We start from the raw sequence: 24863 nt of genomic DNA, 5'->3' as shown, positions 1-24863 counted from the left end.
TTTTAATTTTATAACTTTTTAATTGTTTAACAATTTGTAATGGATTAGTTTGTATTATAAGTAAAACTTTTTACCGAAATTGATCGTCTACGATGTGTTGCTTTTTAGCGGTCACATTTTCGAGAGAAACCCTTTGCCAAAACCGGTAGTCGCCGATATGTTATCGATGATCAGGGTGAAAGACGCGGCCACCAGCCCCATGTTGTACCGGACCCACATTTTAGGGGAAAGCCCGTTTGAAATGTTCGCCGAAATGAAGGAGACGACGATTTAAAGAGTCATTGTTTTTAAAAAAACTACTTTTTCCTAACCCTTTCAGCAGGTCAAAGTGTCTTCAGATAATGACCTTCTTTTCTCTTTTAAATGGAAACTCTGAAATGCGCCCCTTTTGCTGTTGAAACATGCATTTGTGTCCCCTTTTTGGAAATATCTGTGAGGTTTGAAACATCTTTTTGTTATAAATATTACTTTTCTTATGTTTCGTGGGACTAAACGAGTACACGGTGTTGACGCCCGAGTGTTTATTTCTTCCAATTGGACTCACTTTGAATGAATGTTCTATGTTTTAATATTTTATAGAAATCTCTTTGTTGATGTTTTTGACTGATTCTTGTTGTTGGCCAATGATTTTTTTCTACGAATAAAACTTCTAATAAAGTATAAACTTCTAATAAAGTTTGTCTTTGTGCTTTTTGGGTAGTATAACAAAATTTAACAAAAACGGCTGTTTGCTTATTTAGGTTTTATAGCATCAGACTTATTTAAGAACGCGTAAGGAGTTTAGCCTACTTTTAGGCGTTTGGATTGTTTTTTATTTGTTTAGACTACATCAAAGAAAAACACTCAAAACGATTTATTTTGGATAAATACAAAAAGCCAGTAGTTTATTAGTTTAGTATTCCATATAGCCTTCCATAGACAAGAGTATCAAATTTGATACGAACACTCTAAGTTAATTTGTGTTTGGTTAAATGTTCACCCATAGGCGTAGCCAGGGCCCCTACCCCCCCAAAAAAAAAATTTATAAACATTTTACTCCTAATACTTTGTTTTTTTAGCGGTTGTGAGCAGTACCACAACAGTCGATCACAGGCATGCCACACCTTCAATTGTCATGCACTGTTACGTCACAAACGATGTAGTTAATATTAGATTTGCTATACATTAATGTAGTTTTACTACTTAAAAGTCAGTTTTTGCTGTTTGAATGTTTTTCTTGGAAATGGAGTATTGCGTTAACACTAAGTCAGTTGCTGCTCGAAACGGTTTGCTAACATTGTTATTGTGATCGTTACGCCGGTAAATACAATGACAAAAGCTAAACAAAAAGTTCAAACTTTTTTGGCCCCCCGAAATTTTCGGCTGGCTACGCCACTGTGTTCACCCGCTCGACTGGTTGTAAGATGCAAGAAAACAAAGTAGTTTGCTTTATTTATTTTAATTTTAAATGTCTGTACATTTTTACAAGAAGTTTGTTCAAACAATTTTTTTCAGAGAACTGCGGTAGCGCAGGATTAACTGTTTTTTCGCACAAACTTCCAAGAAACTGATACGAGCATTCTATGAGTTAATAGCGTTTGGTTAAATGTTCACGCGCTCAAAATAAATAAGTATTTTGAATTATTGTTAATTCCGATTGTCTGTAAATTTTTACAAGAAATTTGTTCAAACAATATAGGATTGACCCTTTTTACTCACAGCTCCAAATAAACTACACGAAGGCGAATAACATGTACAAAAAGAATTCAGACGCAAATTTTCGAGTTAGAGCAGTTCCTAAAAATACCACCAACGTGAAAAAATGGCGTTTGCCAAACAACAACAAACACCAATGAGATGCACTTTCTCCAGTGTATTTTGCAAGAGCTCGACAGTATTTTATTCCACGAACAGAGTGTTCCGGCGGAAGGTTTCATGGCCGCCAGATGCGAGAGACAAAATCCTATTTACATATTAAGCGGAAGCCCTCGAAGTAGCCGTCGCTTCAGTGTCGGGTGTGACGTCATTCCCTTCTTCCGTTTTCGTCTTCTGCCTGTCGAGAAGAGAAGCCATCCAGACGTCATCCGATTCGTCCAGGAGGGACTCATTGTCGATGCTGTTGAGTCCGGAGTCGTAGCTCATTCTGATCCGCTCCTCTTCCGTTTCTTTTCCCTGTTCCATGATCCCAACCCCATCTTCTGAGATCTTCCCGTCTTGCTCCCGGTCCTCGCCGTTCTGCTCCATGTTTTTGGCGATCTGGTCGGCCAGCATGATGTCCAACTTCATCTGCACGAGTTGACATTTTATTAAAGGTTGGTAAGACTTATAGTATCCAAAAAAAATCAATCAAGGGCAGGGAAATAGAACTGGTGAAATGTGGCTGCAAAGGTAGGCCAGGCCTACCATATGTTCTCTTATAGGAGGATTTTTTCTCTTTTCTCAAGAGAAGTGAATGGCCCCTCCTCTTTTTTAGCATTTCGAGTTAGTTGCTTATACTTTTAAGAAGACTTTCAGGCAAGACGTTGTATTTATTCCCAAAAAATACTGTAGCCATGAAACATGCTGATTGCTGGTTTAAGAAAGGTTTTCCAACGAATTGCCCTACCTTTCCAACCAATTGCTCTACCTTTCCAACGAATTGCCCTACCTTTCCAACAAATTGCCCTACCTTTCCAACAAATTGCCCTACCTTTCCAACAAATTGCCCTACCTTTCCAACAAATTGCCCTACCTTTCCAACGAATTGCCCTAGCTTTCCAACGAATTTCCCTACCTTTCCAACAAATTGTTGTACCTTTCCAACGAATTGTCCTACCTTTCCAACGAATTTCCCTAACTTTCCAACGAATTGTTCTACCTTTCCAACGAATTGTCCTACCTTTCCAACGAATTGCCCTAACTTTCCAACAAATTGCCCTACCCTTTTGTGTCTGTTTTTGTAACTTTTGCTTTGTTTTTGAACCTTTGGCCTGCAACTATCAAGGAAATGTAAAACATCTTGGGTTATCACCGACTCCACAACGCTGGTTTAAACAGCATTAAAAAAACCTTTAAAGTAAATCCACAAAAACATTGATGCGCGACCCTGTTACCTGTGCTTCTTTGGGAAGCCGGACTCTAGCAGGTGATCCTGAAATGATGCGATCGTTTTTGGTCGGCATTCCCGGCAGAGGAATGGACCTCTGGCCCTCTTTCGGACTCGAAGTGCTGCTCGTGTTCCGCATAGTGGGAGTTCCCCGAGTGCTCAGTGACGTAGTAGTCGTTGCGTCATAATCGGTCGAGTACTTCTCGACTTCCTCCCTGATGGTTTTCGGGAGTCTCTCGGAGAAGATCTACGGGGTAAAGGAGAATGGTGTCAGGATAAACAGTTAACAGATAACTTGTGCCACGTTCCCTTACAGGGGGTAGACGAAGCCTATAAAATGTGTGGTTAGTAGTTAGAACAGTTTCACAAAGACTTCAACACGCTTGAAGTGACTAGACTTGACTTAACACTCGGAGGTAAATATCCGTTTGGCTAAATAACTTGACTTGAATTGGAGTTGTTTATGAAAACGCTTTTAGTGTTTCAACAAATTGTTTTATTTCCATAAATGTGTACATGTCCTAACAACAATGGTTTTAACTATTTATACTGAGACGCAAAGAGAAGCTATCCAACCGATCGAAACTTATGAAATACCATTGCAAAAAGGATGTCGTTTTAGTCCTTAGTGCCTCGATTCGCATTGTTTAAACCAGTGGTTCCCATGTTTTTTTGGCTCACGGCACACTAAAAATATCTTTAATATTTAGGGGCACACTTTTAATAAAACAACAATCATCAGTCATTTTACAATCTTCCTTAACACACGACAAACTATATGTAAATATCTCAATATTATTAATTTGTAATGGATAGTGCGTATTCAAGTCTAAAATGCTTGCGTGTAGGCCTATTGGTAAAACATATACTCTATTTTCCGAAATTACAAAAGTTTCGCGGCACACAGTTTGTGAATCACTGGTTTAAACTAATTATTGCCTACTATATTCTTGCCACCAACCCTTCGGCCCGAAATAAATTAGGCAAATAGTAAAAAAAAAAACACAATTTTGGCCGGAGTCGGATTTAGAACTGGACTTTAGTTTTTCCGGACGGATTCTGACTCGAGTTGTTTTTAACTGACTAAACAGCCCTGGCTGGAATATAGGTGTACTTTACCTTTGGAAAGAGGTTTGTGATTTTTCGCAGTCGACGCACTTTCATCTTTTCCACGTCGACCGTCTCGCTTGACTGCTCGCTGCTGCTGACGAATGATGACGAGGGAAGTTCGAAGCTGACGCTGTTCCGGAAGCGGCGAATCCCGCTGGCCACGTTCAGGCCGAACACCCCCGACTGGACCGCCTGCCCCCCGGTCCGCTTGGAACCGCTCGAACTGAACCACTTATGCCGTTTGGCGTCTTCCCGAATCTAGGTCGAAACAAAAGTGTTGTAATAATCAACTTATTTGGAACAGATTTTCATCCAAGTCAAGTTGTTGCTGACCATAGGAATATAAGTTTTACTGTAAGACTCTTGAGTTATCAGTTGGCCACGTTAGTAGCATCCAAGTATGGTCTAATCAATTTCGAAAGACAAGTCTTTTTTGGCAATAACACAGTTGAACACCAGAAATCGGTTATGCAAGATGAGTTACATTTAAAGAAAAGTTTGTGATTTTTGGCGTGTTAGATGTTCGAGCATATATTTAATCGCCTGAACTGGTGTAATAAAAAAAAATGTTTTGGAATTAGGGATGCAAGATTCTTTGTATTTTATTCGTATAGAAATGTGTGATACTTTAGGCAAGATACATCGTCGATCCTAAGTGATACCAAATTGTCAAGCAAAATTAATCGAAATGTGCAAATGTAATGTTTCTCGGGTTGTTAGGCAAATATATGATTTAGCAATGAGAAATTTATAGTTGGTATTAAGCTATTTTCTAACTAACCGATATACCTTTTGAAGTATAAAACGCCCAGTGAAATGACAAACCATGAGTAAAATGCACAAACTAATTTGGTATCGAATCGTCAACGATACAGCCACGGTATCGGATGAATACCGATACCACCACTTCGATTCGGGCATCGTCCCCGATTCGATATTATCCGACATCTCGATTTGAAATTGTCGCATCTCGAATGACTGTACCTCGGAATTGCAGAGGCAGTGAAAGACGAAGAGAAAGAATCCTTGGAGTGAGTTGGTGATAGCGAAGATGTACTGGAAGACGAGGGTACTCTCGCTCAAGCACAGGAAGCCGAAAAGCCAAGTCGTGCCGAGCAGTGGAAAGAGAAAGATGCTTCCTTTTACGGCGTTCCTAAAGTTTAAAGAGAAAAACAGTTTTACGCCGTTTATAAAATAAAATAAAATTTAATTGCTGTTTTGTTTCGGATTTTTTTGTTTAAATCGTTAAGGAGAGTACCGAGTCTTTACGGCGTTACTAAAACTCATAAAGCAGAAAAAGCTTATTTTACAGAGATTTAAATATTTAAATGCGAAAAAATGTCTTTTGATGGGTAAACGGGCCATAATGCTTTCCAACGGCGTTTAAACATCGTTTTTGTTCCGATGTTCTTCTAAATAATAGAAGAACTAAACGATTAATTAACAGTGGTTCATAAAATTGGGATTCTTCTATTTACAGGTTTCTTAAGCTTTAGAAAGCGTGTTTATTAACAAAGCGTTAGTTTTTCTTACGTTTTATAAATTGTAGGGTTAATGCTTCCTTTAACGACGTTACTAAATGGTGTTGATAAACCACCTTTACACTACCTTAAGACTACAACTGTTTTGCAGCATTTAACAGTAAAACAACGTATTTTGTCTGGCGGTTAATCAGTTCGGGTTCGTACAACAGTACAACAACAACAACAACAACAACAACATATCGCTAAAAGTTTCGAAACAAAAGAAAAAAACGACATAATTTACAACATAAGTTAAGCTCACCTGAATTTTGCCACCTTGACGCTGTTTGACTTCTCGGGCTGCAGCTTGACGATGACTCGCACCACCGTGGCGAGTATCACCGTGTTTACGAGTAGAACGAGTAAGGCGGGGGCCGCGAAAGCCCAGATCGAGTTGTCCCTGGCGGAGAGCCAGCATCTGCAAAAGAAAGGCGTTGGTTAAAAAACGGTGGAAAATTAAACATGCAAGTAGGTCCATGGCGATTTTGCGGGCAGAGATGGTATTCCTACTTTTTTGCTTAATTGTTATTTAATGGTTTCAGCAACTATAAATGCTGTTGCAAATTGATAACGCGACGGTAAGCAATATTGCAGTAAACTTAAAGATACTGGCCACGTTGTTTATATATATTTATATATATATATAGATCGATATGATCGATAGGTTTATTGTTTGGGAACCGGGTTCCCAGCAAGTAGTGAAATACCGTTGGGTACATAAAGTCATTGGAATGCAAAGTGTTTTAAGTATTTTAATAAAAACATACATATTTTGGACGCTCCGTGTTTTTTCTTTAGCCAGCAGTTCCAAAACAGTCGAGGCGATATAGATAAACGTCTGCCCGTTGGCAAATTTTATACATATTTGTTTTAGATCTTATGTGATATTCATGACGTGACGAATTCATACAAAACTTTCGTAATTTTACAAGTTTTATCAGGAGCGCGGAGTCCAACGTGTTAAGCGCTTGTGGAATTTTTTTCAGGTGACAGTAACAACACAATATTGCCCCAAACATGAAGGAAATATAATTTCATGTTCATTTCTTTGGCCAAAGTTTGGAAAATAGTAGTAAAACAACCAGTTAGTAAGTTTCTCCACGACAAGTTTCGAAATCTATAAAGATGTATTTACCACGTAATAACTCTTAACAAATATTAGACCGACTTCTACTACCACACTTTCCATTTTTTGCTGACGCTCGAAACATGCCCTTTTGTTTTCGGCAAATATTTAGCGGACAAGGGCTCTTCGCGCATATTGGAAATTGGTCGAGTGCGCGCTTCAAGCAATGAGTGGCCTCTTGGCACTATAAACGTTAACACTCGACGAAAAACGCTCTTATTAGAGAAACGAGGGACAAGTGCCTGGGTCATTTGTTTCATAACATAAAAGCGTGCAAAATCTGGATATGCACCACGATATACTTTCAAATAGGTTTACATTTGACATTATGTTTCCTGTCTAGCCGTTAATACCACTTTAAAAACAGTTCCATTAAGGTTTTATAATGTTCCAAATGTATAACTAGCTATATAAAGTGGCAAATAAGTTGTACGGGGTTAAATTACGTTCTATAGTAGTGCGCATTCTTTACAACCCACCAACCTTACCACGAAATATCATTCCTGTGAACGTTCCTATGACGGGAAACTTGTTACAGCTACTTCCGAGCGTGTGATATACGTTGCGATGCGTTTTGGTGTCGTGGTTCAACCGTGTAGTTTTTTTGTAAGTTGCTTTTTATAGTAGGCCAGCTTACACTGTACTGTAATTTTGGCAGTACTGTAATGACTTTTAGAGCAAAATCACTTGACTTGACTTACGTCTTTGGGGCAAATGACCTGTCTTCACTTAAGCGTTTTACACAAATGACTTAAGTTGAAATAAATGGTTTTCAACAAGCATTTGTTTTCCATAATTAGGTTATTTCCTAATTTTTTGCACAGAAAACAGTTTACTTGGTCTATATTGTGTATTTTGGCATTTTTTAGTTATTGTACAAATGACTTGAGTGGCATTTAATTCATTTCAAAATTACTCGTTTACAACACTGAAGTTTGATTCCAATATAAGCCCTGACCTGTGCAATTTCTATAGCTCAATACCATTGACTTGTTTTACTTATACCGAAGCGTTTTATAGTTATATCACTACTGTAGGGTATCAGGTAAAAACAAATTCAAATGTGATACAGTTTAGAAAGCGACTTGATATTTTACTATACCATTGAGCTATACCATTATATTATCAGACTTTAAACTAACATCGAACTACAAACAAATAACAAGAAACCCAGAAAAGAGTTTATAGAAAGTCATTATTCAGCCATTTTAGTTATTGACGTGTCTTAGCTATTTTGACTAAATATGGCAAAGTCTTCAATGTAAATACCTGAGAAATGTTTTTTCGTTAAACAATCAAATGCTATTTTACTCACACTTCGTTCTTGCCCAACTTTACGTTGAGTATTCCCATGGAAATGGCCATGATGGCAAGCGGCGCTCCCCATCCGATGAGAATATAGTACTTGACCCATCTACGGGCTGACACGAAAACGATCACCACCTGGGAGTAGAGGTGCACACCTGTGGGAAAAAAATGCCTTTTATGTTGAAAATGTTTAGAATGTATATAAACGTAATGGCATGGTACTCCTAATTTGCACAGCACCCCACAAATCGGTAAATATATGGTTAAGGGATGGACATCGTATAAAACTATACTTTTGAATACCTGCCGATCAAACATTGCACCTTTATGCAGCGTCAGCAATTGACCAACTGAACAATATATTGCGTAATGGCCATCGTCAGGAAATGAATTACACTCTTGTCAGAACAGCCTTTTAATTATTTACCACAAAAATGCTTTAGGTCGTGGTAAAGTTATTTTTAATAGGTAACAAGTACCAGTCGTCAGTTATTCAAGTCAATTCGCAGTCCAATTCCTTGCCAGAGTAAGTTCATACCATATCAGGTAGTTGAGATTAACATCCATGTTAAAGTATTAAAATTTCACACAATGTTTTTTGTTTTTATGTTTGAAAAAACGAAACAACTAGCATTTCTATAAAAAATGTTTTCAATTAAAACTCTTCAGATTAATGTTATTTATGACCATATCGAGTCATTTCTCCAAATGACATAAGTTAAGTCAAGTAGTTTTGCTAAGAAACTCAAGTAAAGTTAATTCTTTAAAAACACTGGTATCCATCCTGTTTACAAAATAATGCATTCTGTTCCCACTCTGTAACTAACAAATATCACTCTGCGGCCCTTAAAAGTCAATATATAGCCCTCGAGCTCTATCATTAACCATCAGCACCTGATCCCACCCTAACAAGCAGTGCAAAGTTTTTTCCCCAAACATCAGTGTTGTAAACAAGGCATTTTGAAATGACTCAAGTCCCAGTCAAGTCATTCGTAAAATAACTTAAGTCCAAGTCAAGTCTTTTTGAATAAATAGAAAGTCAAGTCCCAGTTAAGTCATAGTTAGAGCAAGTCAACTTCAAGTCAGAGGCGTAGGTATGGGGGAGCGGTGGGGTACATATGTCCCCGGGCCCCTGGGGGCGACATAAATGAGGCTTACAAATGCCAAAATGAGGCTTCCTGCTTCTTTAAATACAATGTTTTATTACAATTTGAATTGTTTTGTCGTATAAAGTAAGGTATATTATCTTAATGTAATAGAAAATGTGATTAAACATGAAGGAGGGGCGCCAATTTTATAATTTGCCCCCTGGGCGCAAAATGCACTGGCTACGCCTCTGCTTTAAGTCATGCCCTTTTCACAAAAATAAAACTTTAAACTGAAACTGGCAAATTCCTCCGATTATGAACAATAACTCACGCAACATATAGCAAGCAAATTGTTTTATGTGCAAAGATTAAGATAAATAACCCAATTTTGTAAATAATTGCTTAGTGTAAACAATTTATTTTAACCCCCAGTTGTCCAAATGTCTAAAGTCAAGTCAGTCATTTGCCCAAAAGACTTAAGTCAATTCAAGTCATTTAATAACAGTTGACTTAAGTGCAGTCAAGTTATTGAAGTAAATTATTACAACATTGCTAAAAATTTAACATACTCTTGCCCTACCCTCTATAAGCATCCAGGCCAGGATAGACATGTTGAAGTAATAGAGACATATGGTGACGGCCACGCACCCAGCCTTCGAACCTTCTGCAAGTTCCTCGAAGAGAAACACCAGATCGGCCACACCCACTGCCACGCCCAGGTTGAAGTGGATCTTCATGTTCTCGGTGTGGAACCTGTTTTTTTAAGAAATCGTTCGTTTTAAACAGGGCTGCGAAGTCGATTAAAAATAAACCGAGTCCGACTTCTCCCATGAAAATAAACCCGAGTCCGGCCAAATATGCGATTTAACTAAATATGGTAGATATTCAGCAATCCACTTCTAGGAGTTTCATATAATTTATCTACTTACAATACAAAATATTTACCATATGCTATTACACCTTTACTATTTACAGTTTGCGGTAATATCAGTTAGAAAAGTCGGACTCGGGACTCGGGTAGTTTTACGTGGTCTTACTCGAGTCCTGGGTCCCGAGTCCGACTCCAGCAGCCAAATCCCGAGTCCGACTCCGCAGCCCTGGTTTTAAGACAACCCAACAAAGTGTGATCGATAACTTTGCCTATTGTACAGCCGTTGACCAACTGCCTTGTAGTGACCGTGGACTACATTTCGGTAGTTATGAAGAAGTGGACTACACGTTTGTAACTGTGGTCTGTAATTTGCTAGTTTAGCAAAACAATTTATTTGGGCATTATGTACGTCTGTACAGCGGAGAGCTAAATTCAAGTCATGCCGTGATCATAGTTGTAAAATATTTAACGGTTGGAAAATAGTAAATACCATTTATGACAATTTACAGGAATACTATCCCTACCTGTCTTAAAACCATACTTATTTGGTGATTACTGAAAAATCTCTAACGATAACTGGTGCATTGAAGAAAGTTGGTTTACTAAGATGCAATTTGTGGGTTTGTAGTATGCTGGTATTCTATTTTGATGTAAATGCAATCCTTTCTTCTTTTCAGCCCATCCTTATTATTATATATGTTTATATTCGGTTTAGGGTACAAATATATTGTTTCAATTATTATTATATACGGTATATGCACTTAGCCAAAAATGCTCTATTAGACAGGGAAACTTACTTTAGTTTGATAAAAGCGGCGCACATCAAGAAAACTCCAACAAAGGACAAACCGCATCCGATCTTCGAGATGATGCTTAGCGCCTCCTCGTGGCCTTTTATCTGTTCGTCGTCCATTTTGTAATCGACAATCTAAAAACAAACTCACTTGAAACGGATATTAACAAGTAAAACTCTTAGTTAAAAACATGAGTAAAAACAGGATCAGACGTTTTGTTTAAAGGAAAATATATTTCGCCAAGTGGCATCATCAGTTCCTTAATTCAAATGAATTAAATTCGAATACACTTGAAATGGAATATCACAAACGTTGATGTCAGGACAAAAGTAAGCTTTGCGAATATTTCATTGCTTGAAACGTCATTTCAAAGACGTGTTAAGATGACAAGTGCCAGGTCGCCATCATAGAGGCTACATTTAAAAAGAGCAGATGGTTTGAAACAAAGATTTATAGGATTTTAGATACGTAAGCCGAAATGTTCCACTTTGTTGGTTAAATTTTAAATGTTATGCTCGTATGCTTTAAAGTTTTGATTAATGCTTTTTAGAATAGTTTAACTTAAGTATAAAAATAACACCAATCTTTAGTTGTTTTTTGCAGCTTCGCACTTTGAAATAAATTTGTAAATCCGTTAACAGCTAACATACAAAAACAGTGTGCAAGTTACAACTGCACCGACAAAGACTTAGGCAAATGGTCATGAAAGGATAACGGCCTCTTTCAATAACTCCGATGCGATAGCACGCTTTACGCTTGTTAACAAACGTACAGATAAACGCATGGGCCTGCATTTTGTTGTGCACAAATAAAAGCACCAACACTTACCTGCAGTAGTACAGCAAAGCTTGTGAGATGGGTGCAGTTGCAGGTTGTGTGCGTTGCGTTGGATTCCAGCACTGAACAGCCCTTGGTCGACCAAGCTCCCGCTTTATTCTCACTGCAAGCGTCGGTCAGTTTTACTTTGTGATTGTGCTACTTTTATAGTTTCCAAGTCACAAGCTCAGTAAAACAAACTGTGCCGTTAAAGTTGGTCAGTACGGTACGACTCCAGGACAAGACAATATCATACGTTTAGTACAGTGGTTCTCAACCGGGGTGCCGCGGCACGCTGGGGTGCCATTTTGTAATGCTCAAGGGTGTTGTAAGGTATTTGAGAATCTTTAAGAATCGTTTTGTTTAACTCTTACAACTTTTTGTGTAGGATTAGAGTGGAATAAATTCAAATATAACTTCCTACGTAGTGTAGAGTTAATGTATGTTGTTCCAGTTTCGTTTATTGAGACATTCTGGTAAATTACCTACGGAAATATCTTGTAGGGGTGCGGCAAACTATTTATTATTTCTGCGGAGTGCCGCAAGTCATAAAAGGTTGAGAATCACTGGTTTAGTCGATAAATTTCATATATATCTATCTATTTGTCAAGTTGCCGTCCATTGTCCTAAAGAAGAACCGAATAGGTAATCCAAACGTCGGCGGCTATAATCAAAATTTTGTTAGAAGAACTTTAAAAAATCAGAAGAACTTTAAAAAAAGAACTTTAAAATACTTAATAATAATTGAGAGACATTATACCATATTGAAAAAGAATTTTGTACGCGTATTAAGAAGTATACTTTTTTGTCGAAAATGTATTTTACTGCACAGAAATATGTAAAACAATACTGTATTGAAGTGGTCTGACAGTCGCAAAATTGGTTACTGAATGACGCTGCTTCAGTAAACGCTGTATCTGGACTAGTCATTGCGCACAGTTTGAATTATTATCCATATAAATAAGCAAACCAAAGAAAAATGCACGTGAAAATGTCCGACAAAGGTTTTTAAACTAGTAAAAAAAGAAAGAAAATGGACGAATATTGATTAAATATTTCATATTTTTTAACTGTTATATTTTGGTGTTTGTTCGTTGGTGCAATAGGAGAAAAGTGGCACCAAAAAGTCGGAGGCCGAGCCTTGGCAGTTCCAGGAATTTCGCTACTGCCGTAAATTCGAAACTGTACGGAAGGCGTAAGCTACTTCATAACAAACTCGGATCAGCGGGTCACAGAGGGCCAACTCCCAAAACAATAGGCGATTAAAATTGCAGCGATTACAAGCGATTTTAAAGGCTCGGTTTCGTTAATCTGCGGTGCGTTTATACTTCTCACGGTTGCACAGCTATGGGTTTGCCATAAGGACAAGCATTGGCGACGACTGTTGTTGCCACAACTTGGCAGAAATTCCGCACCGAACTCAAAGTTCGAGACAAAAAATCCGTGCGACTCTCTTACGTGACAATTTTCCGTCCGGGGAAATTTTATGCCCATTTTGATGAGAGTTACTAGGTTGGGTTCAGAGTCATTTTAAATTCATTTGCAGTGTTGCAGTGACTTGACATTGACTTAAGTGCACCTAAGTCACTGTTTAAAATGGCTTAAGTCATTTTGGACAAATGATTTGACTTGGAATTAAGTCAATGAGTTGAACGAATTGGGTTGAAATTAGGTTTTTTTATTTACATACATATCATTTTCAAATGAATAAAGCCCATGTCAAGTGGTTGGCAAATTAACTTAGGACTAAATCACAGCGTCGACATCAAAAATGGGTGTTAAATCCAACAGTCATATTGGTTATGCAAACAAATTGTTTTCAAATGAGCTAAGTCCAAGTCAAGTAGTTCACAAATTGAGTCCAAGTCACAGCGTCGACATCAAAATTGAATGGTAAATCAAATAATCATTTCGGCTGTGCTGCTATACCTCGAATCTGCATCCCAGTAAACGCAGTGGGCCGATTCTTCGCTGTGCTGGATCACCGGACTACTGGGCTCCGTTGTGGTCACATTGACCTGGGGCACCTCGGAATCCAGGCCGGTCACGTTACCCCGGGCCGCCCGGGCGTGCCGGAACACAATGATGACCGGCTCACGTTTGAATACGTCATCAGGCGGCCGGGGAATCACCGTGGTGGTGAGGACGGCGCTGTTGAGCGTGTTCTGCCGAACCGATTCTTGTTCGCTCAAGCTGCTGTGTAGAAAACAGATAAATGTGATTCAAAACCAGGGCTGGAAAAGCGGTTAAAAATAACTCGATTCTGACTACGGCCAGTGCCTTATTAACCGTTAGGATACTAAGGTTATAGCCTTAGGCCCTGGAAAAATTCGATCCTGTAGTAAACAATTTTAATGTATTTGTATTACTTTTTGTAGCTTGGTCTGCAAAATTAGGCCCTTCTTTAGTAAACAGCCTTAGGCTTACAATACCCTTAATCCGGCTACGTCCAAAAATTAAACCCGAGTCCGACTCCCGAATCCCGAGTCCGGCTCCGACACTCCAGATTGTATTTCATCCATTTACGTAAATAAAATAAGTTGAATATACAGCATAATAGGGGTGTCACATAATTGATCCACAATTAACACATGATTGAAAAATATTCCTCCATATGCTATTCTTCCTTTACAGTTTATAGTTTGCGGCTTTATCAGTTACTAAATTTGATATTGCGCGTGCGCACGTCGGATTCAAGGCTCGAGTTGTCTTATGTAGTTTTACTCCAGAGTTCCGATTCCCATAGTTTGATTTAGCAAAGATGGTAAGTCGAAATTTGTCGTTGCCAAATGATAATGGATTCAAATCTTATTGTAGGCTATGCCTCGTTGGCTCTTGACGCTTTGTAAGGAAACTGTGGGGTAGTTTATTAAACGTTCTCGATGGAACGCAAAACACTATTTTCCAAAAACATGGGTGAACCCGCTTCTCAGTCAGCAGATTGTATATAGTTTATGGAATATTGCGGATTATCATACCTGTATGTCTAATCCAGGCCTTTATAGTAAATTTTAGCTTGAAACGTAGATAAGGTATTCAACTTACATCAAATTCAGGTATAGTAGCGATATAAATAAACCATACTTGGTGCTTTATAATTGCTGAAACACGTCGTTAACAAAATACCAAAGAAAAAATAGACTTTCAAAAAGCAATCAGCGAAACAATATTGCACACTATAAAACGCCATGGTGGCACTTTTAGGCTGCATTCTCACACATTACGTACCTGTCGTCGTTTTTTCGAGTGGGCATCGCCTGATTCAGGTTTTTATATCTCACGTTGATGACCACAGACCTTCGCCCGAGCGCTTTGCGCGGCAGACTGATGACGTCACTGAGGAAATCGTCGGCGATCGGAAGGGTGGTCGAGTCTGCAAAAAATGACGTCAGATTTGAAGGGGCTTGGACACAAGCCTTATTCTGGAACTCGGTGTGAGCCTACATCAGTCGAATCAAATCGGGTTCCACAGAACCAAGCAAAAAATCACACAATAAACCCTATATAGAGAAACAATACCCAAAGCGGAATTATCTATAACAGTATTAAGATTAACGACATAATAAAACCACAGCCGAAATAATATATTTTTCGGAATAAGACATTAAATCGTCGGAATAAGATCTATATCTGTCGGAATAGGTCGTAAACCAGGGGTGTCCAACTCAAACATGCCGGCGTGCCAATTTTTATCTTATAACTTCTTCCCGTGCCAAAGTTTCGTAACCGAACCAATTCTTTTAATCATAAAAGCGCTTTTTTACCAAAAAAAAAGAACGTTTATTTAAACTTGAAAAAAAAACTGTTGTGTAGAAATGCGCATCACTGCATCAAAGTGTTTCTCGGTGAGCTGACTTTTGTTTCTTCACACCAAGCTATATAAGTTATGTGAATGCTAGCCTCCACACAGTATAATGTTACCATATTAAAAGTAATTGTTGGTTGTCGTGGTTGTCGTGATTGCCGCGATTGTTTTATATTGTGAACAAACAATGGCAATTGGCTGTATAACAAACTTGGTATTTTCTGACAATTGGCTGAATAACAAATTGAGCTTTTTTGACAATTGGCTAAATAACAATTTTAGTATTTTTTTGGGAGGGCTTGCGTGCCATTTTTTATTAGGTCGCGTGCCACATTTGGCACGCGTGCCGCTTGTTGGACACCCCTGTCGTAAACCCATCCGAATAACATCCAAAATGTCTAAATGGTCAAAATATTCCCCGAAGTGCAGTGAAAGGTGTGTGAAGTTGCTTGTACTAACAAAATGTGCAAGTATTGGCGCATGGTTGTTTCTCGACTCGCTCCTCTCTGAGCCTGCATAGCTCAGTTGGTAGAGCGACGGTCCCGGCTTGACCAGAGGTCGCGAGTTCGAACCTCACTGCAGGCCAGTTGTTTTTCTGGCTTGCTCTGCTTGCATCATAGATCGACAGATTCGTAGAGTCTGCGATGGCTTTTCGGTGTGCAGTGAAAGGGTATGGCACGATTAGGGGCCACAGGCCTGGAAAGTTTTTAGAGCTTACTGCGATTGGTTCAAAGTATGGCTCTGTAAAACGGAAATGAACGAATGCAACATGACCGGATGATAGTCATATATCTCGGCCGTGGACATTTATATTTTACATATATAGGTAATTGTAATTTTTTCTGTCATGCCTAAAATTTCCTAAAATTTTCTTTGAGGATTTGAAGAAAAATCTGATTTAAATAGTTGAATAAATAATTAAAAGGAAGTTTGCAGTTCGAGTCGGTAAAGTCGTCTTTTCTTTACTGTACAAAATCATTACCTATCTTCAATTAATTCAAGAAAATAAAACCTCTAACTATAAGAAATTCAAAAACATCTATTTTAAACTATAACTTTGAAAACTATAAAAGAAGTGTCAACATCACCTACGGTTGGCTTTCCTTACAAAAATTGTCCTCAATATCGAAAAAAAACTAAAAGGAGGTTAGTCGTTCCAGTCGATTAAGTTGTATTTGCTTCATGTACTGTCCAAAATCATTAGCTATCTTTAATATAACAGATAAAACCCCTCTCTTCTATTTTAAACTATAAGTAGGGCAAATATTTTTTGACCTAAAAATCAGGAAATTTTGACCTGAAAAAATTAAAATTTTGACAAATTTTAACCTAAATATAATTTATTTTGACAAAATTGAACGATAAATTTCAAAACAACTGAACGACGAATTTCAAAAAGCTAACTATATAATTTTTTTAATTTTGTAAACGATTTATGTGCATTTTTATTTGATTTTGACTTTACAAATTTTTGACAAATTTTGACCTAAGGTGTAAATTTTGACAAAATTTTGACTTTTTTTTGACAAGTCAAAAAATATTCGCCCTAACTATAACTGAGTTGAAAACTTCTAAAGAAACTAGTTTGACGTTCGTTACAAATTGTCCTTAATATCGTAGATTTAAATTTACAGGCTTCCGACGTTTGTTGAGGTTCGGTCGTGGTTGATCCTCTGGTGGTACTCCGAACCTTTTCCGTGTCTTTCTCTTCCTGCGGGAAGACATAGGAAGATGAGGATGCTGAGGAAGAAGAGCTCTGATCCAAGATGCTGGCGTGGATGTTCTCGTCGGAGGAGATATGAGAGCTACGCTGAGACGCATCAGAAGAGCGGAGCAGGGGTCCGTCATCTTCTAAAGGATCGCTTTCGATAAGGTCCAGCCAGAAAGCTGCAAAAAGTACGAGTTAAGGGCAAAGTGTTTTTGTGCGTTTTTACAACGTTTGAAACGATAGAAAAGTTAGTAGTTGTTTGAAATTCGCCTTGTCCAAGTTTCTGGTCAATTTCGAATTCTTTAGTCAGGGTTTCTTAAACTTTTTTTACCGCAGACCCCTAAATACGCTAGGCAACAAGTTTCAAAAATGACGTCTTAAATTTACGCCACAGTACAAATAAACTTCCCAAATCTGCTGATTTCGGTCCTAAAATGTGCAAGTAAAATAGAGTCTTAATACATTCAGTGCAAAGCCGTTTTATTTTATTTAAACTGTTGTTTAAATATAGGCTACACTAATATATCAATTGGGCCTTCATGTAACCCCCCTAGTTCACGGACCCCAGTTTAAGAACCCCTGCTCTAGACATTTTAGCATGATGTTGCATCTGTTATGTTTGATACTCGGGTGAAATCTCCTCAGTAATCGATTTGAAGCAATTCACAAAAAGCCATGCTTTCAATTAACCGTTTTAGACATTCTTACTGTTGTAAGGTGTTTGCTTACCCCATAGCTTCTTGCTAATGAGATTAGGAAAATGCTTAGTATTAAAAAAATATAACTTTCAAGATTGGTACTCCATTTTTTTAAAATACCGTGTGTGACGAAATATTGATTTTCTGTATTTTTGCCGTTAAAAAGTATGCGTTGCTCTCCTAAACATAACTCAACCTTTCCATTGTTTTATGCGCCAAGTTGTGAAAAAAGAGGGATATGATTGTTAACAAACCAGAATGGAATATTTTTAGCAGCTGGTAAACCTTTTACCCCACATTGCACGAAATATGACAAGATCTTTCAAAAATGTTAAAATCATTTTTACCACCTAAAAGGGCCAAATTAACTGTAAAAATAATTTTCTTTCGCGGTACACAGCACTATAAATTTAAAAAAATCAATACAAGGGATTCGATTATAAAGGCAAGCTTGCTTGGACGACAATAAGCGTAACTTTGCCTTGTTGAATTCACAGTTGCCAGAGCATGTCTCTCGTATAGGGTGTGCTTACTATTTTTGCATATAGGATCTCAGCTGAGGTACAGCTTACTGGTTGAGTACGTTCCAAATGCGATTGGTAAATATAGGCTACGCTTTTAGAAGTGACTGTATTTCTGCAAAAACGAGTTTCGACGTCGACGAATTAAAGGTTATTGATAGTACACGATTTTAAAAAGCGTTAAAACTATATATATATTTTTTTTAAGTTACAAATATGGATTGCTACTTTGTCAAAAGTGTTTCAAACTCTTATATGTTTCGGTTAATACTGAGCCTGTAAGCTAAGCATATTACAATTGGACACATTTCATGATAACATATTTTTAAACTTAAGACTGGCAATTTTTTATATTTAGAAGTCACCAACTTAAATTATTTTGTTTGCAAGTCATGTCTTATTTAATTTAAATGTGTATTAAAAAGTTAGATTGCAATCGCTACACTAATTTCGAGCCATATTATCGCACAGTACCATATCAAAACTGGCCATGATGAATCACTTAACACTTTTCGAAATCAAAGTAGCATAATCAAGCGCAAGTCAAACCTAAGCCCAATCATTAGAATCGTGTCAAAACGTTGTTAATTGAGGTAACAAGGATAGTGTTTTTAACGTACTAACTGATTAAAGAAAAGAGTGTCAAAACGTTGTTAATTGAGGTCACAGGGATAGTGCTGTTAACTTACCAACTGGTTAGAAAAGTGTCAAAACGTTGTTAATTGAGGTAACAAGGATAGTGCTGTTAACTTACAAACTGGTTAGAAAAGTGTCAAAACGTTGTTTATTGAGGTAACAGGGATAGTTCTGTTAACTTACTAACTAATTAGAAAAGTTTCAAAAAGTTGTTTATTGAGGTAACAGGGATAGTGCTGTTAACTTACCAACTGGTTAGAAAAGTTTCAAAAAGTTGTTTATTGAGGTAACAGGGATAGTTCTGTTAACTTACTAACTAATTAGAAAAGTTTCAAAAAGTTGTTTATTGAGGTAACAGGGATAGTGCTGTTAACTTACTAACCAATTAGAAAAGTTTCAAAAAGTTGTTTAATGAGGTAACAGGGATAGTGCTGTTAACTTACAAACTGGTTAGAAAAGTGTCAAAACGTTGTTTATTGAGGTAACAGGGATAGTTCTGTTAACTTACTAACTAATTAGAAAGTTTCAAAAAGTTGTTTATTGAGGTAACAGGGATAGTGCTGTTAACTTACTAACTAATTAGAAAAGTTTCAAAAAGTTGTTTATTGAGGTAACAGGGATAGTGCTGTTAACTTACCAACTGGTTAGAAAAGTTTCAAAAAGTTGTTTATTGAGGTAACAGGGATAGTGCTGTTAACTTACCAACTGGTTAGAAAAGTGTCAAAACGTTGTTCATTGAGGTAACAAGGATAGTTCTGTTAACTTACCAACTGGTTGGAAAAGTGTCAAAAAGTTGTTTATTGAGGTAACAGGGATAGTTCTGTTAATTTACAAACTGATGAGAAAAGTTTCAAAAAGTTGTTTATTGAGGTAACAGGGATAGTGCTGTTAACTTACCAACTGGTTAGAAAAGTTTCAAAAAGTTGTTTATTGAGGTAACAGGGATAGTGCTGTTAACTTACCAACTGGTTAGAAAAGTTTCAAAAAGTTGTTTATTGAGGTAACAGGGATAGTGCTGTTAACTTACCAACTGGTTAGAAAAGTTTCAAAAAGTTGTTTATTGAGGTAACAGGGATAGTGCTGTTAACTTACAAACTGATGAGAAAAGTTTCAAAAAGTTGTTTATTGAGGTAACAGGGATAGTGCTGTTAACTTACCAACTGGTTAGAAAAGTTTCAAAAAGTTGTTTATTGAGGTAACAGGGATAGTGCTGTTAACTTACTAACTAATTAGAAAAGTGTCAAAACGTTGTTAATTGAGGTTACAAGGATAGTGCTGTTAACTTACCAACTGGTTAGAAAAGTGTCAAAAAGTTGTTTATTGAGGCAACAGGGATAGTGCTGTTAACTTACAAACTGATGAGAAAAGTTTCAAAAAGTTGTTTATTGAGGTAACAGGGATAGTGCTGTTAACTTACAAACTGATGAGTAAAGTTTCAAAAACTTGTTTATTGAGGTAACAGGGATAGTGCTGTTAACTTACCAACTGGTTAGAAAAGTGTCAAAAAGTGGTTTATTGAGGTAACAGGGATAGTTCTGTTAACTTACTAACTAATTAGAAAAGTTTCAAAAAGTTGTTTATTGAGGTAACAAGGATAGTTCTGTTAACTTACTAACTAATTAGAAAAGTGGCAAAACGTTGTTAATTGAGGTAACAAGGATAGTGCTGTTAACTTACCAACTGGTTAGAAAAGTTTCAAAAAGTTGTTTATTGAGGTAACAGGGATAGTGCTGTTAACTTACTAACTAATTAGAAAAGTTTCAAAAAGTTGTTTATTGAGGTAACAAGGATAGTTCTGTTAACTTACTAACTAATTAGAAAAGTTTCAAAAAGTTGTTTATTGAGGTAACAGGGATAGTGCTGTTAACTTACTAACTAATTAGAAAAGTGTCAAAAAGTTGTTTATTGAGGTAACAGGGATAGTGCTGTTAACTTACTAACTAATTAGAAAAGTGTCAAAAAGTTGTTTATTGAGGTAACAGGGATAGTTCTGTTAACTTACAAACTAATTAGAAAAGTGTCAAAACGTTGTTCATTGAGGTAACAAGGATAGTGCTTAATAATTTTACTCGACCTTTTTGGCTTTGAAATTTATTATTAAGCTATATTACAGATCCGTGCATAGTGTACCCAAGGATAATGCTGTTAACTTACCAACTGATTAAAGAAAAAAGTGTCAAAACTTTGTTAATTGAGGTAACAAAGATAGTGCTGTTAACTTACAAACTAGTTAAAGAAAAGAGTGTCAAAACTTTGTTAATTGAGGTAACAAAGATAGTGCTGTTAACTTACCAACTGATTAAAGAAAAAAGTGTCAAAACTTTGTTAATTGAGGTAACAAAGATAGTGCTGTTAACTTACAAACTAGTTAAAGAAAAGAGTGTCAAGACGTTGTTAATTGAGGTAACAAGGATAGTGCTGTTAACTTACCAACTGATTAAAGAAAAAAGTGTCAAAAGTTTGTTAATTGAGGTAACAAAGATAGTGCTGTTAACTTACAAACTAGTTAAAGAAAAAAGTGTCAAAACGTTGTTAATTGAGGTAACAATACTGGATCCGTTAATTGCGGTAATACTGGATACGTTAATTGAGGTAACTATACTGGATACTGATATTGTTGTCAACTTACCAACTGACTCGGATTCTGCAGTAATAGTGTTCGTAGAGTTTTTATCCGCTAAAAGGTGCTGACTGGCTTCCCTGCAGAGGACTTCAGCCGTGGTCACAATTCCAGCACTGCCGGTAGCCAGAGGGTCCTGGGAAAAAAAGAGAAATGGCATTTCGTGCCGGCTAAAATTAGCGCGCTCTTTCGCGCAGGCCAAATCTGATCGAGAATTAATTATAAAAACGTTTTTTTTCCGGGGTGCGTCTGTGTGAGGAAAATACACAAAAAACTCCCTATTAATTTGAGATCGCGTGCGAATAGGCCTTAGCATAAGGAAAAAAACACAAAAAAGATGCGTCACAAGCAAAAAAAACAACGCGTCACTTTAATTCTCACTTTTGTTGTTGTATATTGATAGTCAACTTCTTTCGTGGAATAGTAAAGGGTGTCACAATTACCCCAAAACCCAAAACCATGGGAACTTGACAAAATGACTGTGAAAAGAAATACAGTGGAGTCTCAGCTGCACTTAAGCAGTTAAAAAATTTCCATGACGTGTAAGGCTTCCAGAAAAACAGTGGTTCGGTTGATATGAACCATGTAGAACACTTGTTCCACTCTCCACGCGTGCTGTTGCCTGTCGCGTGTTCTAACATTTTTGCCGGTGAGTTACAACGTTTGAGCATACATAATAAATGCTCAAAGCAGATTGCAAAATAAATTCTGATGTGTCCTATTGCTACACAACTTGTTTTTCTGGCCTGTCCTGCTTGCATCATTTATCGACTGATTCGGTGAGTCTGCAATGGCTTTAGGTGTACTAATAATACATAAGCCGTCAAGTGTCAAAAAAGCAGCTTCAGAAGGGCTAGATCACACTTGTTAACACACATAGGTGTGTGCATCTTTCATTGTGTCCTATTGCTTGTTGACTATATAGCGACTTGAAATAGCTTCCAAACTAGGCAAATAAATTTTCTAACATAACGTGGCTTGCATGTATTAGCTCTAATCGCAGGTCCATTTTTGTTTGTGTATTTCGTGTTGTTGAAAAGTTTGTGGCACTTACCCTAACCTAAGGAGTAGCCTACTAGTAAATTAGGAAAACTAAAGGTACGGCGAAAGCGTCGGCCACAATGGCAGAGCGCAGTGTTGTAATTGTTATGGTTATCCTGGTTAGGGGTTTTCCAAGCTACTGCCCGCGGATTTAATTCTTCAGGTCAGCAACATATTTCCAAAAAAACACGGTTCATTATAGTGTAGTTACGGAAATTTTGTCTGATGCAAATTAAAACTAAATTCTGATAAAATTTTAACCTAAACGACAAGAAAGCTTACTATATATTTTGTTAAATAATACTTGTCGTTCGTTTAATCAAGTAAATAAAGTTTCTACAAATATTTATATCCGTCACGTAATCTTTATTTCTTTAAATCAGTGGTTCTCAAACTTTAAAAAAAATTACGCAACGGTCCCTTAGCAATTTTTAATTTCTCACGGTCCCTTAAAAATATACCCAATAGACACAAAACAACACGTTGTTTTTAATGGTATCAATGGGACGGGTGCACTTGCTTTTTTTGCTTTATGCTCGGCAATGTTAACCTCTAATTAATCACTTTATTTTAGTGAAGCAACTACGAACAGTTTTAAAACCGTGACAGACTGACCGTATAGCCCACAGGGTCAGCGCAGCAAATTGTGAAAACGTAATTTTTATTAGCAGAACGCAACATTATGACGACATAATGGACATTCAACTTAAAGCGAGCAATAACGTGATTTAACAACTAATGATAATAATCAGCTTGGTTTGGAAACGTAAATTGCCTGAAAATTTTATTGCACACAATATTTTCTTCTTTAGGATCGCCGTATTGATTTCTTGTTAGGTGCTTCGCGGTCCCCGAATATTGTCTCGCGGACCCCAAAGGGACCGCGGACCCCAGTGTGAGAACCACTGCTTTAAATAAACCGGCACTTAAAAACATTGACGAACCCTGACATAAGTCAAAAATGTGAATGACATATAAGCCAATGGAACTTAAGTCGCTGTTTTTAAAACTTGACTTAGTGTTTTTGAACGAAGACTTGACCTATAGACTTGATTGTTTTATCTAAACAGCAATGTTTGGTATATTTTGCTAATTTTACCTCAATTTCTGCTTGTAAAAGAGTTTAGGCTACTCGCTAAATGTTACGTTTTTGTTGTTTGCTGATAAAAATATTGCTCCGAATCAAAAAAATCGACCAATTTTAATATTGTTGCAATTTATTTTGATGCAAATTACTTGACTGTTGCTTGAATCCTGTCAGTGGCTTGGATTGGGACTTTGGATTTACTTTTTCAAAAATGACTAGACTTGGATTTAAATTGATTTGTTAAATTAAATGAATGGGCAACACAGGCAGAAAGTCTCTGCTTGGTTCTTGCGCAATTTAGCGAAAGCTCGCAGTTGCCGTAAATTACCCGGCGGTTTAAATCAAATTGTACACAACAAGGAGGGTTTACTTTCAGGCAGTGGTGCAATGACTTAAGTCAATGACTTGACTTATGTGCACTTAAGTCACTGTTTTCAAATGACTTGACTTGACTTGAGTCTTTTGACCATAATTACTTGACTTGACTCAAGTCTGTTGGACAAATGACTTGACTTGGACTTAAGTCATAATGTCACATATCTTGGGATTACATTAGGTGTGTTTTATTAAAATTCATCTCACGTTTTTGCACGTTAAATTTTAGTTGAATTGTTGCTTATAAAGGACAAGTTTGCCAATTATAGTGGTTTAGAATTTTATTTTCGTTTCAATCAATTGACTTGAAGTTGATCTGCTCTAATAATGACTTGACTGGGACTTGACTTAGGAAACCGATGACTTGGACTGGGACTTGACTTGTCATATTTGCAAAAAGACTTGACTTGGACTTAAATTATTTTTTTAATCACTTGACTGGCACTTAGGTCATTTTAAAAAGACTTGTTTACAACACTGCTTTCAGCCTGGCAGGCAACGCGCAAGCTGAAAGCAAGAATACAGGGTTCGTAGTAGGGTTGGCAAGCCTGTCAATTGACCGGTCAATTGACGGCACTTCATTTAACCGGTCAAATACACATATTGGATTCAAATGTTGTAAATTTGTTAAGGGTTGTTTTGCGATTTGAGTTTTTAATAATCTTGATTGTA

At 37.2% G+C, this 24863-nt stretch overlaps 1 protein-coding gene across 1 annotated transcript in view; it reads right to left on the bottom strand.

The window, feature by feature from the left end:
- Nucleotides 1–1953: 1953 nt before the first annotated feature.
- The window catches only part of LOC146135586 (uncharacterized), a 92165-nt gene continuing 69255 nt past the window's right edge, over nucleotides 1954–24863 (bottom strand). Inside the window, exons 9-21 of the mRNA XM_083396082.1 lie at nucleotides 21698–21824; nucleotides 17196–17392; nucleotides 14929–15140; nucleotides 13630–13893; nucleotides 11713–11824; nucleotides 10888–11018; nucleotides 9800–9972; nucleotides 8139–8286; nucleotides 5960–6115; nucleotides 5159–5327; nucleotides 4184–4432; nucleotides 3072–3311; nucleotides 1954–2265 (exon numbers count right to left, since the gene is read on the bottom strand). Coding sequence (XP_083252208.1) covers nucleotides 1954–2265; nucleotides 3072–3311; nucleotides 4184–4432; nucleotides 5159–5327; nucleotides 5960–6115; nucleotides 8139–8286; nucleotides 9800–9972; nucleotides 10888–11018; nucleotides 11713–11824; nucleotides 13630–13893; nucleotides 14929–15140; nucleotides 17196–17392; nucleotides 21698–21824 — 2490 coding nt within the window. The remainder of the gene's footprint in view (nucleotides 2266–3071; nucleotides 3312–4183; nucleotides 4433–5158; nucleotides 5328–5959; nucleotides 6116–8138; nucleotides 8287–9799; nucleotides 9973–10887; nucleotides 11019–11712; nucleotides 11825–13629; nucleotides 13894–14928; nucleotides 15141–17195; nucleotides 17393–21697; nucleotides 21825–24863) is intronic.

The sequence above is a fragment of the Ascidiella aspersa genome, chromosome 8 (assembly GCF_963924565.1).
Source record: "Ascidiella aspersa chromosome 8, kaAscAspe10.2, whole genome shotgun sequence".
NCBI classification, from domain to species: Eukaryota; Metazoa; Chordata; class Ascidiacea; order Phlebobranchia; family Ascidiidae; genus Ascidiella; species Ascidiella aspersa.
This window is presented reverse-complemented; position numbering and strand designations above follow the sequence as displayed.